Source organism: Montipora foliosa, chromosome 6 (assembly GCF_036669935.1).
Source record: "Montipora foliosa isolate CH-2021 chromosome 6, ASM3666993v2, whole genome shotgun sequence".
Classification (NCBI taxonomy): Eukaryota; Metazoa; Cnidaria; class Anthozoa; order Scleractinia; family Acroporidae; genus Montipora; species Montipora foliosa.
Genome location: NC_090874.1, coordinates 40,962,093 through 40,977,092, shown reverse-complemented (window position 1 = coordinate 40,977,092; position 15,000 = coordinate 40,962,093). Strand labels below are relative to the sequence as shown.

General features: G+C 38.3%; 1 protein-coding gene across 1 annotated transcript in view; it reads right to left on the bottom strand.

Annotated features, from left to right (window-relative positions):
• The window catches only part of LOC138007368 (glutamate receptor ionotropic, NMDA 1-like), a 24,779-nt gene that overhangs the window by 8,225 nt on the left and 1,554 nt on the right, over window positions 1–15,000 (bottom strand). Inside the window, exons 2-11 of the mRNA XM_068854218.1 lie at window positions 13,309–13,485; window positions 12,035–12,135; window positions 11,137–11,258; window positions 10,244–10,418; window positions 9,222–9,456; window positions 8,466–8,640; window positions 7,673–7,770; window positions 6,406–6,570; window positions 4,829–5,060; window positions 4,022–4,170 (exon numbers count right to left, since the gene is read on the bottom strand). Of these exons, the coding sequence (XP_068710319.1) occupies window positions 4,022–4,170; window positions 4,829–5,060; window positions 6,406–6,570; window positions 7,673–7,770; window positions 8,466–8,640; window positions 9,222–9,456; window positions 10,244–10,418; window positions 11,137–11,258; window positions 12,035–12,135; window positions 13,309–13,485 (1,629 nt within the window). The remainder of the gene's footprint in view (window positions 1–4,021; window positions 4,171–4,828; window positions 5,061–6,405; window positions 6,571–7,672; window positions 7,771–8,465; window positions 8,641–9,221; window positions 9,457–10,243; window positions 10,419–11,136; window positions 11,259–12,034; window positions 12,136–13,308; window positions 13,486–15,000) is intronic.

Sequence of the window (15,000 nt, the reverse complement as noted above, 5' to 3'; positions counted from 1 at the left end):
TTTGACTCCGACGAGAGATCAGTATGTAAATTATCCTGATAATTTCAATGAAATGTCGGTCAGACAGGTTTTGAGAATGAAGATTATAATCAGCTTAAGAGGTGTGACCTTGATATAACACCAAATTCTCATGACTTCCCAACAATGAAATCTATGGTACTAGTTTGGATAACGAACGTTTCGATCTTGAGAATGATAAAGTTAACAGTCTCTCAAGTTAGTGGTCACAAATTTTCGGCTACAAAAGCTTGAAAATTCCGTTTTATCCTACGAGTTGATAATTAAAAGGCAAATTAACCACTTTCACAGAGATTTTCACGCTGACGTTTCGAGCGTTAGTTCTTCGTCAGAGCGAATTTCGCTTTATCAATAAAGATTTGGTAATGCAAAGAGAGGCAAAAATTAACGATAAAAACCGACGTTTCGGTGTCTTCATGACGCCATTGTCAAGGAGAAATACACACACACGTGTGGATGGACATAAACAAAAGGCATCTTCAGTACATAAACACTACCACGAACAGCACGGCGAAGTCCCGAAAGACCTACTGAGGCGTTTAGTGGAGAATTAACTTCGATTGTTTGGTGAATGAAATGCTTTTCATCAGAGACCTAAAACCCACTCTGAACGTGCAAAGCGATTCAATTCGCGCAAAAGTACTAGTATTTACATAATTAGCTTCAAACACAGTATGCTAATTTCTTGTTACATCTTGCCGCAAACTTTGTAATTTTCATTTCTCCTTGAAAATGGCGTCATGAAGACAACGAAACGTGTTTTTATTGTTAATTTTTTCCTATCTTTCAACTCATTTGAAAAACCAAATTCTTGTGTTTCACTCCCCACTGAGACTAGGTTTACACTAGAGGAAATTGTTCCGGATTCGTTAATGTTTCCGGATTCATCAAATTTAGAGTATTCGGATTCGTAAGCGTTTACACTGAAAGGATATTCGGATTCCTGACCGTTTACACACAACGACAACTCCGGGAACATTCGTGATGGAATGGTTACCAAGCTCAGTGTTGTTTCGTCGTTCGACAAAGTGAAAATGCCGCCAATAAAGAAGGCTAGAGTAGATCCAGATGCCACTGAGGCAAATTTGAGCTGGACAGATGACGAAGTTGAACTTCTACTAGGAGTTAAACTTCCTTGCGATAATAATTTGCGTTTCCTCAGAAATATTGCGGTACACATAATAAAATTTATCGCCTGAACCTGCAACAAGATTAGGCAACCGGAGACCGTAAGCAATGTTAGCACCAGATCCTCCTTGATCCTCCATTTTGGTTTTACCGCAAACTCAAAAGATCGCAGGCGGAAAAATATCCGGATTCGAGACCAAAATCGTTTACACGACAAAACTTTCCGGATTCAAAAGTTTTCGGATTCAAAGTTCCCACTTTAAAATTCCGGATTCAAAATCTCCGGAGGCACGACCAAACCGGGAAGGTTTTATGTCGGATTCGTCCACTTTTGTGTAAACGGCAAAACTAATCCGGTACTAAAACGTTCCGGATTCATCACGAATCCGGAACAATTTCCTCGAGTGTAAACCTAGTCTGAGGTTTCCTGCTAGCAGACGTCTCTTTTCTTTATGCGTTCGCTGGACTGACGAGGACGGGGGAAAAAACCTCTGCTATGAGTCGAAAACTCACCGTGATCAAACCGCTGTCCTCCACCTTGGACAACCGCATGGCCCATCATATGTTTGCTGAATGTGACTTGATCCCGCTGTGTCCTGCGCATTCCTTTACAGTAATTCCGCTGTTTTTAGGTGGGCCCACACAACATGAAGTATCACATGAGGATTCGGTCGCTAAGTAACCGACGCGCATGCTCAACACAATGAGTTTCAACCCATGGCAGAGATCTCGTTTCTCGTACTCGTCAGCCCAGCGAACGCAAAAGAAAAGCGAGCTCTGCTAGCAGGGAACACCGACGCAGAACCACAATCTACTTAGGGTGCCTTTTTTTGGGAAAATCCAAAAACGGATTTGTGATCTCAGATCAATGGGTTCTTCAGCGTCAAAAAAACGCAAAATTCGGAAAAGGATTATTTGCCATGACAACGCAAACAAACAAACCCAGAGTTGCTTGCAATTTCAAAAAAAAAAATTAGCGTTAACTTGTTTTGGAAAAATTCTTCAATGAAAATGCAACCAGAAAAAAAATATCTTAGCGATCGATAAAAAGAAATGACGAAAAACATGCGTGCAAATGTACAAATCGATTACAGAGGGTATTTTTGCAGTTTACCTTTGAGCTGTAGGAAAGGTGCTAACAATATTCAGTATAGCTATCAAGAAACTTTTAAGGTAATTTCTGGTGTGAAATTTGCAGGAAACCTAACTATTTTCGACGTATTCGTGTCTTCGATCGTACGGTAAAAATGGCGCGAGAAAAACTTTGGGACAAAACTGTCATGAACGGTAGCTCCGGTAGCTGTTGTGTATTCTTTGTCCATGGAAAATCGCTTGTCAAAAATACTTTTTTCATACTGTTTTCCCAAAAAAAACGCTTAAGTGGTGAATCTCAAAAATCCGGATTTAGACTTCATCCGAATTATCCTCCTCGAGTGTGGATACTTTGGATTCATGATCCGTTTTTGGATTTCGCCAAAAAAACGCACCCTTAGAAACTATCCCCTTAATTCATTTTTGTGTAACCTTGAAGCTTGAAGAAAGTGATTTTTATGACATTTTCAAAAGACACATGGTTTGGTGAAATGTTTCATAACAACAAAACTCAACGATATCAATTTTAAAAGTTGTTGAGCGAGGTTTCCATAACTATATGTCATCATTGCCAAGCAGATTAAATATTACAAAACCAGTTTACTATTCTAAAGAAATGGCGCACAAAGCTGGACCGTTTGATCTACGAGATGCTGTATATCAGGAAAATGCAACCCAAACACCCAATCAAATTCCGTTCGTTTTACACAACAACAAATTTAGGCTGCGTTCGATTGACCCTATTCCGGAATGAGAATACGTGAAGTGATCATTTCAAACGGTACGTCTGGCGTTTTGAAGCAACAAGGAAGATAAAGATATGTTAAAAATAGCATTTTAGCAGGCGTTTGACAATTTTAATATTAATCTCCGTAAAAACGAAGGATTTCTAACTTCTATTTCATTTATTCCTATTCCAGAATACAGTCAATCGAACGCACCCTGAGTTTATTTACCTGAACAAAAACGTTAATATTTCACATCTCTTTCATGTAGATATACCTCATTTACTTAGTAATGTAATTAGCTTGATAATGATGACATGGAGTCATCGAAAAGTCGCTCAACAACTTTGAAATCGCTGATTTTTATTATCTGAAATTCTCAACGCCAAAATGCATGTTTCAAGAACATATCAACTAATGGGAATGGCGTAGGTGGGTGGCTCAAAGAAGAACAGAACGGTCGCGTTACGAAATCGAAAATATTGAACACAGAGCTGTCAGTATGATATTTTCTTGGTACAAGAATGTCAGTAATCGTTGCATTTAGGCAAGCATCTTCTTCAATGACGCCTGTAAAAATCGAAGCTTGAACAGGAGTTTTAATCATTAACGTCAAAAAATGTCCCCGAAATGCTGTTCCCCAACATCTTAAGGATAAACAGCGGCGTTTACCCTAAGCTAAAAATAACGCTAACCTTTATCCCTACCTTATTGTTGGAAATAGGTAGGAAAAGACTTAAAATTAAAGGTAAACTTCGAGTTAGATGTCAAAATTTGTCGTTCATCTAATTAGCATCATGGAGAGCCACTATGTGAAGTGGTCAATATTAAGTACGTATGAATGTGTGTACCAGACTACCTCCTAGGGCATTATCCTAGTTAGCTTCAGACACAATTCAGTTCATAGGGCGCCATGACGGAGTCAACAGCGGCAATGGATAAAGCTCTATCTGGGGCTAGATTTTTTGTCAGCTTTTTAAGTTGCTAACTTCTCCGCGATGACAATTTCGACAACAAATCTGGGATTGGCATCAGAGTACGAGTTCACGAATACTCACGTTGGGATCGTCGATACCGCTGACCACAGCTTTAGGTCGATCGAGGACGAGAAAAGCTGCCAGGTTAGCAGTGTAGCTGGCTACGATAATCATAGCAAACCCAGCCCAGACCATACCGAGCACCCGGGCGCTGAAACTTCGAGGTGTTCCTGAAGATAAAGTAATAACATCGATTAACTCAACGATTGAGAATGCACCGAAAAAGATAGCGGCCTTTTCTGCAAAAGTGTGATTTTTGGTCACCCAACACTGTTACTGTATATTTTGTAGGCGCCTCATTAGTAGTTTTCTCATGGCAATTGGTTCGCTCTTGTATTAATTGTTTTTTCCTATTCAAAGGCGTTAGCCTCAAAGGGGCGTATTTAACCCCCATTATGCATATTTCGATATATAAATATAGCACATGCGGTTTTCTTTTTTTTGGCTTCCCTACGTCTTGTGGTAAAGAGTTCGAATTTACCGTTTAGTTATTTAAGTTTCTAGTTTTCCTGGGCCGTCTAGTTGTGTTGGGCCGTTTAGCTTACTCCACGTCTCGGAGAAATCACCGATAAGGTTTGTAATTATCGGTTTCAAGTTTGAACGTATTTTATTTTATCAATCATGTAATTAACTCGCTCGTTAACCCTTTTATTTTAACTTTCCTGTTTTAGAACCAGCGCTTCGGAAGGATTGTCGCTAGGCTGCGTATCATCGGTGTTTTTAGGAGAAACCAAATAAAGTGTCAGTCGCTTTCGCTGTTCCAGTTTCTTGCCGTTACAAACACTATATTAAAAAACGCTTAGGGTGGACAGAGTACCAACAACTCACCTTCCCCAATGCCACTGTTAAGTAGCACTCCCCATGAAAACCACATAGCACTGGATAAATTGAGTGCTGTCTCTTCCTTTTCTTTCCGAGCCAGTTTAAACCGGCCAAACGGGCTAAACCGGTCTAACAAGTACAGTATCACTGCTACTATGTGAACTGAGAGCAGGACAAGAAGCCACAAGTTTATCTGGAATGGCCGGAGAAACGAGTCCAAGCTGTTTCGGCTTTGATCCTGGAACAAGAACAATAAATCATCACATGAAAAGTGTGTGTCCTTAAGATGTCACTGAATTACGCAAATTTAGGAAAAATTACGGCGACTTACCAAAGAACTAGAAGAAGCTCGACCCATGGAGGGAATTAACTTTGGCCCTTTTTGGAGGCAATTTCCGAGAATGGATAATAGAGAACGCCGAGTTTGCTGTTACACGATCCAATTAAATGGTACATTCCACGGCAAGACACAGATCGAACTGCCTGACTGACTTGTTGTCAGATATCCTGACTGAATAATTATTCACTACATTGGTGACTTCCTGACAGACTGACACGTTCGTTGCACACAAAAAAAAGATTGCTCAACTATAACTGTCTTTCTCTATGAGGAACAATCAAACAGAACTTTCCGTTCGTTTAACGCAAGAATCGATGATCGAATGGCAAATAAGAGAAAGACGGGATGAACTAAGGAAAAAGCTGACTGAACGATTCTGAAACGAGGCAAAAGTAGTGAGTCGCGTGCTCTAGAAAACACACTTCAAAATCCGAAGAAGCACCTTAAAACCGTGTACCGACTTTACGAGGACACGTTACGCTCTACCAAAAGACCATGGTCATTTGCTTTCGTGGACAACTTGTGACTCAAAAAGGAAAAGACACGGAAAACAAAAACTTTTTCAGGGTAATGTATCGCCCTCTCTTCGGAAGAGTGCTCTAGCAAATACATTCTTGCTAGATCATCAGTAAAAGGTGCTCAATCTAGAGGAGCGGTCGCGTTTAAAAATAAATAAAACGAAAAATAGAACCAAGCTATTTTACTGATTAAGAGATGTTACATGTTAAACCCGGTCAATGTTGTCTCGGAGTGTTCCTCTTTTTCGGGAGTCGAATCGGAAGGTAGTACGTTCGACTCCCGCAAACGAGCACTCGGCTTTTTTCCGAGAATCCCCGAGACGACGTCGAAAAACAGTTAAATCCCTTCATTTAAGGCGCTGTTACACTGTGAAATGTTTCGTACAACTTGTCTCGCAATGGTTTGGCGACATTGTGGCGAAACAAGTTACACGAAACATTTCACAGTGTACAACTTGATTGTACTTTCGGCAACAGCTCTTGCAACTTGTCTCGCAACGATTTTGACCGTTGCAGGGTATGTTACACGGTGAAATGTCTCGTGCAACTTGCCCCGCTACAATGTCGCCAAAACATTGCGAGACAAGTTGCACGAAACATTTCATAGTGTTACAGCGCCTCTCATACCAAGCTGTTTTTTTTAAGCAACGGACATACTCCCCTCTCGGTGTTCTCAATGAACTGTAATCTACAAATGACCGCATTCACGAGAATCATGCAATTACCTTCTTAACAAGAATGGTAAGTCCTTGGTACTTGAAAGGTTTGGAGAACTCGATCCATTCAGCTCTCTCGTTATTGATAGTCAGGGCAGCAACAATGAGATCAGATTTACCATCGATTACTTCTCCTACCATACCATTCCACCGTTTCATGTCTGTGCCATTTACCTAATAGACAGAAAGTATTCAGTAATGAGTCTTGCATGCAATTGATGAAATAAGTATCAACAGTTACACCATTTTATCGCATACAAGAGCTACAATTAACACGAATAACGAATAAATGACGAAAGGCTAACCTAATCATAAACCTTTTTTTAAAACGCGCCGTTTACATTTTCGGTATACTTTATACTGATGAAATGATATATGAATTGGATCATATATCAACTTCGGATATGAAATCAAGTGAAGCTATGATCTTCGCGGTTGTGAACGCAATTTTTGCGCGCGGTCACGGGTTCAAAATCCCATTGAAGTCCTGAAATTTTTAGGCTTCTCTACGCAATTGCAAAAATTGCGTTCACAACTGGGAAGATCATAGCTTCACTTGATTTCATATCCGCAGATCATAAATGATCGAATTCATATATCATTTTATCATTGATTCATTCCTCACGGGAACATTAGAACCCACAAATGACCAGCTCCCAACGTCAGTGGCTTTATAGCTCAGTTGGTTAGAGCGTCGCACCGGTATCGCGAGGTCACGGGTTCAAATCCCGTTGAAGACCTGAATTTTTCAGGCTTCTCTACGCAATTGCAAAAATTGCGTTCACAACTGCGAAGATGATAGCTTCACTTGATACTTTATACTGGGGGTTAATCTCAGGTGCCAGTTTGCGAGATACAATTTCAGCGACAAGTTGTTGAGTGGGTATTTTTTGTCGTCGCTGCTAATGTCGCTAACAAGCTGGCGATCATTTCATCGAGTTTATCAGTGAGCGAGTGAACCTAAAACTGAAGCAGATACTTTGGCCAATCAGAAAAATGCTAATCAGAAGGACCAATCACTGCTCATTAAAAGCCCGGGAAAGTTTGTGCAAGCTTTTCATTTCAAAACAAAACAAAAAAAATTGAAATTAAATAGAACTTTGATTGCAATCTACGAGCTGCATTTCGGTGTTCTCACCGAATAAACTGGGATTTTAGATCGAATGGAAAACGCCAAGAATCTCGCTTTCATTTTCGATTCATTGGAAAACTAGACGTGTTTCTCTTGGGTTATCGCAAAGAATAACATTTCACAGCCTCCATGAAGCTTTCTCACCCTTCTCAAAGAGCCATAACTTCCATCCTCTGACAAATGAACATCAAACGAGAAATTCACGTTGTCAGCCAGTTTCTTCAACAGATCCATGCAAAAACCTGATGAGAGAGAGTATACAAAGAGAAGCAATGTGTTTTTTTTTTAACTTAAAATTAAAAGAATCTCTTCAACAAAGCAGAGTGGACAACGATAGAAAAGAAAGGAATAGAATAGTCTTGAACGAAAGAATAAGATGGAATGGAATGGAATTGAACAAGATGGGAGGGGTATGGAATGTCGCGCAGTGGAGAGGAAAGGAGAGGAGAGGTGAAGAGAAGAAAGGAGTGGAGAGGAGTGGAATGGAGTGGAGTGTAGAGGATGAAATTGAATACAATACAATAGAACTTTATTTCTAGAGAAATATAATTGTATGGTCCTTGTACAAAAAGACGAGGTGTCATGTTGCACATACAGTGTATATCTTTCAAAAACGACTTTCTAGGGTCCTACCCGATCAGAACGTGGATATCATCTACAAATTAAAAGTATTACGCAAATTTGTGTTACTAGAATGACATTTTATAGCGAAAAAGGAAAAAGCAAATGTAAGTCGTAATGCATTTATCATTGGTCTCTGAGAGGGACATAAGAAGGACTTATGTTTAAGTCGTGTAAATGGCTAAAATTGATCTGGATAGCCCCTGATTGAATTCCTCAGATGAACTTGTACAAACTGTAAACATGCTGAAAGTTGAATGTGTTCACAGTATTTTGTTTGCATTCACCCAGTGCAGAACAGGAGCAAGTCTCATACCATAGCAACAGTGGTCATTCTTGTCAGTGGATGCCAGTTTAACATGCTCGCCGTAAACCTTTCCAGAACATTTGAAATGCTTGCGTTTTGCATGGGCATCATCAAGTTCTTCACATAATCCACTTCTTGGCATAGAGGTGATGAATACAAAAGGTTCACCCACCAAGGTCACAACCTATGACAAAATATGAAGCAAAAATGATGAATGAATCAATTTTGCTCAGATTCGTTGCACTCTAACCTAAGGGGAGGGGGTTGTCTCTATTCCTGCTCCCCATCACTTTTCCCCTGTCTGAGTTCTGACCTACATGCTGAACAGGCAGACCAACCACCAGTTAGACAGGCAAACCAAACTTAGCTGGGCACTCAGACTTCTTTATCATCAAAGGTCTGAGCAAGTTACAAAAAATGAATCGAGGCAATACTACCACATACTGAACATACCTTTTTCTAACAAAGTTCAAGTGCCATTGTGGTTATGGCCTACATTTTTCGAGTTCAAATTATGGAAACAAAAACAAAAAGCCATAACTTATTATACAAACTTGGCCAGCAATACAGAAAAATACAGCCAGCTAAATTGGCCAATCAGAGAACACACACTATCTGAGGAATATAATAAATACCTCTACATAGTCTACTATACCAATCTAGTAATGCAATGTTTGCATCCCTTTTGATTTTCACTTTTGATTTTACCGCTTTATTGAACTAGTACTTAAAATGACAGTTTCAATTCAAGATTATTTAACTTACATTTAAATGAGTAGAAACAAAAAATCCTCTAGGTTGTCGAGTTTTCCCTCCTGGCCAAGTAATGGTTTCATTGATCAACACCGTCTCATTTCGATATTCTCCAACAACTGTTAACTGTTTGTCGTCTCTGTTCTTTAGGTTAAGGATATGATACACTGAGTGGATACGATCACCATTTCCATTCAGCATAAGGTAACCTGTTTTACCATTCTCTAGTGTGGTGTTCACTAATTCACTAAAACACAACAAATCCAGTAAGATCTCATAACCTCTTATGTTCAGAAATATAAACAACAATGGACTATACCACCATAAGTTAATTGGCAAATGAGTGAAACTCAAAAAAAGGCAATAAAAATACATTACAGCCATAAATGCAAAATAAATGATCTCAATAAATAATAATTATTGTTCTTTTACCTTGGCTAATGCTAATCACTTTCAAGCAATTAATATATAAATGGGGGCCACCAAGTTCGTTTTTGACATGTACATGTAAGCATTAAAGAAAATTCATATAAAAAAGGGTGTTTTTACATGGTTCTTGTTGTTGCCATGGTGACCTTTTAAGTCACATTAATTGAGTGCACCTTGTTAAGCAATAATTTTATTATTAGAATTACATTTGGTAAACATTTGGAGGCAATGTGGCCTAGTGGTTAGGAAGCTTGCCTTGAGATCAGGAGTTCCCGGGGTTCAAGACTGATGCTCTGACCACTGGTTGAATTTGTTCCTGGTAGTCCCTGCTTCAACTTCTCAGCTGCACTTGTAAATAGCCAACTGGTTCGCCTTTGGCCAGTTGGGATTCTTAACAGTTGTTGTTACGTTCTGTCGTTTCCTTGATCATGTTTCAATGGCCCTGAAAAGCCCCTATGGGGAGCGGTCAATTAAATATGTATTGTATGTATGTATTTACATTCATGCTACATGAAACAGTTGGGTAGATCCAATCCTTCCGGCATTTGAATTATTATCAGTAACTACTCACTTCTTAGTTATGTCATTAGCTAAAAGAAACTCACTTGAACAAAATCTGACCACTATCCCAATGGACAGTTTCTCTGCAGCTAGATGTGGGAGACGTTAAACTTCTATTGCCAGTCACCAATGCATCAAGTGCCTTAGCAACCAGGTCAACAGCATCTTGTATTTGAGCAGATTCACTATATCCATTAGACAACTGCATCCCAATAGCACCTGGGAAAAGAAATACTAAATCATCTATTAGGCCCCTTAAGGAAGAACAGGGAGAGAGTTTCTGGTGTTGTGATTCCTGTGGTATATCAGTAGTTGGGAGGGTAAATGCTCGGAGATACTTTAAGCTAAATGAAACAATTAAGCTACATGTACTCAGTCTATAGTCAGAGCGTACATAACCCTTTAAGCCCCGAGGGGTTCCCCATTGATGAGAAAATCGTCTGGCGTTAGACAGAGTAAAATCGTTAAGTGCCATTTGGCACTATCGGGGCTAAAAGGGTTAAACGGTTGATGACCTCAAGCTTGATGATGACGATCATGATGCTGATGATTAAGCTCTGTGGGAAATCTGTATTGCTATTTACAATAACAAGCCACAGGCAATTGTTTCTGACTTTGAAATGATGTATGATCAACAATATTGGTATTCTGAACCTACATTACAGTTCTTTGATCATTCTGTCATTCAGATGAACAGAATCTTGAATCGAAGTTTGGGTAACATTAATTTAAACAGTATCAGAATTTCACGGGTACTGTGTTTCTGTTGGCAGTTACCCTTGCATAATTTCTTAAAGTTAACTTTTTAATGAGCTGTCAAAAATATTGCAGTATCCAGACTGGATCAGATAATAAGAACAAAACCAAAACTTCCAAATGCTAAGTATCTAAATGACAACAGGCCAACATAACATGGCTGACAGTATATTCATTTCACCTTGTGGAAGCTTATTTCTGGCAACACCTGAGAAGGACTGCTCTGTAACCAACCAAACGTAGCCAGCCCCAGTGATTCCAAGTTGTAAGGCAGTTTGATACACAATAGTTGCATCTTCCACGCTGATGCACAAGAGAAAAGATCAAAGAACACTACAAGTTACGTTTATATACAATGTAAAATGTTAAGAAGAACAAGGAAGTGGATGCAGTGTTTGTACATCAAAATAAGTTATATTAACGGAAAACTATTTACATGTAAACATAGCTTCTAGACATGACCAAGTTTACCCCATTACATACAAACTTTCATCTAGTTTGCTATGTGCATAGAATCACGTCATCGTTGAGTCTCCAAGCAAAGATTTTCATCTGCCAAAACCTCACAGAGGAGAACTGACCTGACTCCACTTTTTGCGAAGGTAAACTATATTTTAATAATTATTACGGGACTGCGCAGCAGGTTTAAACCACAGGACACTAACGTTGCAGCTCATTGTTTTACAGTACATGTAATACTGAAGCCCAAAACCTTCATTTTAGGCCTGATGAGGCCTGACTTTAGCATTAGTAACTTAACGTTTTGTAACAAATGACCTGTACTTTAAACCTTAATCGGGGCCATGTGCTTTGGAGGTTATGGTTGGGGCAGATACAAAAGTCAGAAATTATGGAACAACTCGGATCGCTTACCTCGGGTTGAGCGAAAAACCCTTTTGTAAGCTAAAACTATTTGGCCCTCGCACCAATTTTACCAAATTAACTTACAGATTAGGGCTAGGGTGATTTCTCGAGGCCTTATCATTTTTTTTGCCTTGATCAGAGTTGAGCAAATCGAAGTTCATCCCGTCTGACTTTTTGTACCTGCCTGTTATGGTTTCTATTTTGTTGGTACAAACCTGGCACTAAATAAAATTACTCTTGACTGCATTTTTTTTAGCTTCAGGAGCTGGGATGTAACATTCACACAACCTGTTTGAAACAGGATTGTTTTTTCTATCTGTAAGAAAAATGAGATAAGACAAACTCATAATTAAATTTAATAATGAACTTCTCAAACTCTAACTTTAGTTCTGTTGACAGTGGCAAATTTTTCCTTCTACACTTTTAGAGACCTGCACACATAACAGCAACTGATAAATAAAATTATTGGTTTAATGGGACAAGCTCCAATAAGTATAGAAAATTTCGTGATTTACGGGCACAAGTGATGCTAATTTTTAAAATTCTCAAGAAGAGAGAGAGAACTTTCAAAACATCACAAGTGACCAGAAATCACGAAATGCACAAGCAAGTTCATACAATTTTTTATTTATTATACACTCAACAAAATTACTCCATCGTTGTGTTTCCATAAAAACTTTTGTCTTGCACTTAATATAACCTATTTATGTATTTGTCATTGACCAATCAGAAATGCGATGTGGTTTTAGGTATGTAACAAGACATTAGTACACTTTTAAGAGCTAATAAAATGGTACCCAAGATAAAGAAACTGTACATTTGCAGCAGAATTATAAGTAATTCTTTTTTAAAGAGTAAGGCACTTTATTACACATAACATGAGAATTTTATTCCATAAAGCTCATTCGTACAAATCTATACGCTTTATTTTCACATGTGAAAAAGGCCTATACAGCCAATCAGAATGGCGTACAGCTATTTCACATGTGGAAGTATAACCAATCAACGATAGCGTAAAGGCGTTTCCATGCTAATCACTCGTGCATCTCGTGCAAATCGTACTTTGTACGGGGTTTTATTCACTCGTTGTTTGTGTCAAAAACCCTCACTCGCTCGTTCCTCGCTCGTTCGAGTTTTTGACACAAACAACTCGAGCATAAAACCCCGTACGCCGCACTTTCTATGACGTAAACTATATTTATGTTCTTGGTGGCGTTTCTAAAACGAGGGTAATGGTAAGACCAAGGGTGAGGGTAAGGGTAAGAATACGAATACAAAAAGTATCCTATTAAAACATGCATAAAAGGCTATCCTTAGGCCTAACTAGGCCTAAACAAAAGTTTAAGGTTAGCTTTTATGTATAATTTTTTAGGATACTTTCTGTATTCGTATCCTTACCCTTACCCTCACCCTTGGTCTCACCCTTACCCTCGTCTTAGAAACACCGTGTTCTTGGTTAACATCTGGACTTACAAAAAATTATTATTACCTTGATGTTTTTTGTCTCAGCCAAACCTGTGAACTTTGTGGTAATCATGCGACTATCTTGATCATTGCTAGTCAGTAGGATGACTTTGTTCCATCTGAATGCCTTTAAAAGGCCCAGCCACACATAGGCTTGATCTGAGTAAGACGGAACAGTCCGAAGAAATGTCTGATGGATAGACTGAAATGATAAACCACAAAAGAAAGCTGTCAACTAAAGCTGGATGTCATCTTTGGTGCCTGATATTAGTGGTCTATTTGTTGTTGCAGTTGGCTGAGTACTTCAGTTTAATTAAGCTGGTAGCATGTCATCTATCATGTAACTGTTATATCAACTATTTTGCTTAATATTTTTATTTTTGCCAAACCACAACTAGAATTGGAGCATGAAATGCTGCCTCACTTTTCATTTATAATTAGGAACACTGCTTTCAGATTCTTCATTTTTGACTACACAAATCTTGTTAAAAAGACAAGCAGTTCGCACGATTAAACATAGTTTTTAAGAACTACCAGTGTGCCTGCTCAATTGTGCCAATTGATTGTCTTCATCACCTGATTTGTTCACTTTTAATTTTAAAAAGAAATTGGTGCAGATCAAACCCCGAAAAAAATCAAGGCAACATGTTTTTTGATGACCTGCATCGGTTTATTACTGTGTGGTTTAAGTTTTCTGACTTCCAGTTCATTTCTAAGGCAACCATGGCTTAAAGGGTAACATGTTCAGGTTACCAAGCATTAAAAAAATAAAAATTACAAGTGCAAATGATCACAAAATGCAATACAAACAGGATAAAAAAAATGGCTTTAGGACAAGGCAAGATTTAGAACAAAAAAATTAGTTTCAAGATTTTACAAAAGCAACAACAATGCATCCATGGGTAATTTATAAAATACAATACTGCAGATGTAAAATTTGCTTCGATGTGGTATTGTATTGATTTATTGAATGTTAGCACTTAGTGTGTTCATGCCCTCTGGTTATTTCATAACAAAAGACATTTTAACAAAGAAAATCAAACAAAACTTTAAGGACATGTCACACTTTTTTTGCATTTCTTCCTAATCTCTAGACCTGTTAAGAAGTTGAATAATAATACCGCCAAATAATAAAATATTTTTATTGTAAGTGTTCCAGAAAACTGCAAACTAAAAAAGTAAAAAGTTCATCAATATTATTCATTTTATTAAAACCACAAGTTTTATTCTAAAAGCACACAGGAAAATGATAGCCAAGGAGCAGCTGAATTAATTGCTCATTTCCTTTTGACTGAGAGGCAATCATGATTACATAAAATATTACCCCTTTGGGTCTTCACTTTTGTATCAAACACAAACATGCCAATTTGTGACTTTTGGTAAATTAAATAGAGCAACATTTCAGTGAGCATTTCTCTAATTTGTAACCCTCCTATTAAAGTCCAGACTCCTGAAATTTGTGACAGTGACTTTCACACTTGAAAAGTACATAAAAATATTAAACATCCAAATGCCATGCCATTCCATAACTTTTTGTAATAATTGCCATCAAGTAACATTCAGCCAATGGGCTTGAGAGGGACACTTATCACAGAAAGTTAAATTGAAGGGGGAAAATCCAAAAACAAAATTTAATGAGGATATTGACCGAGAAAAAACAGCCTGCCAGATAAAATATTGACACCACTTAGAGTCCACATTTGACATATATTGCCTC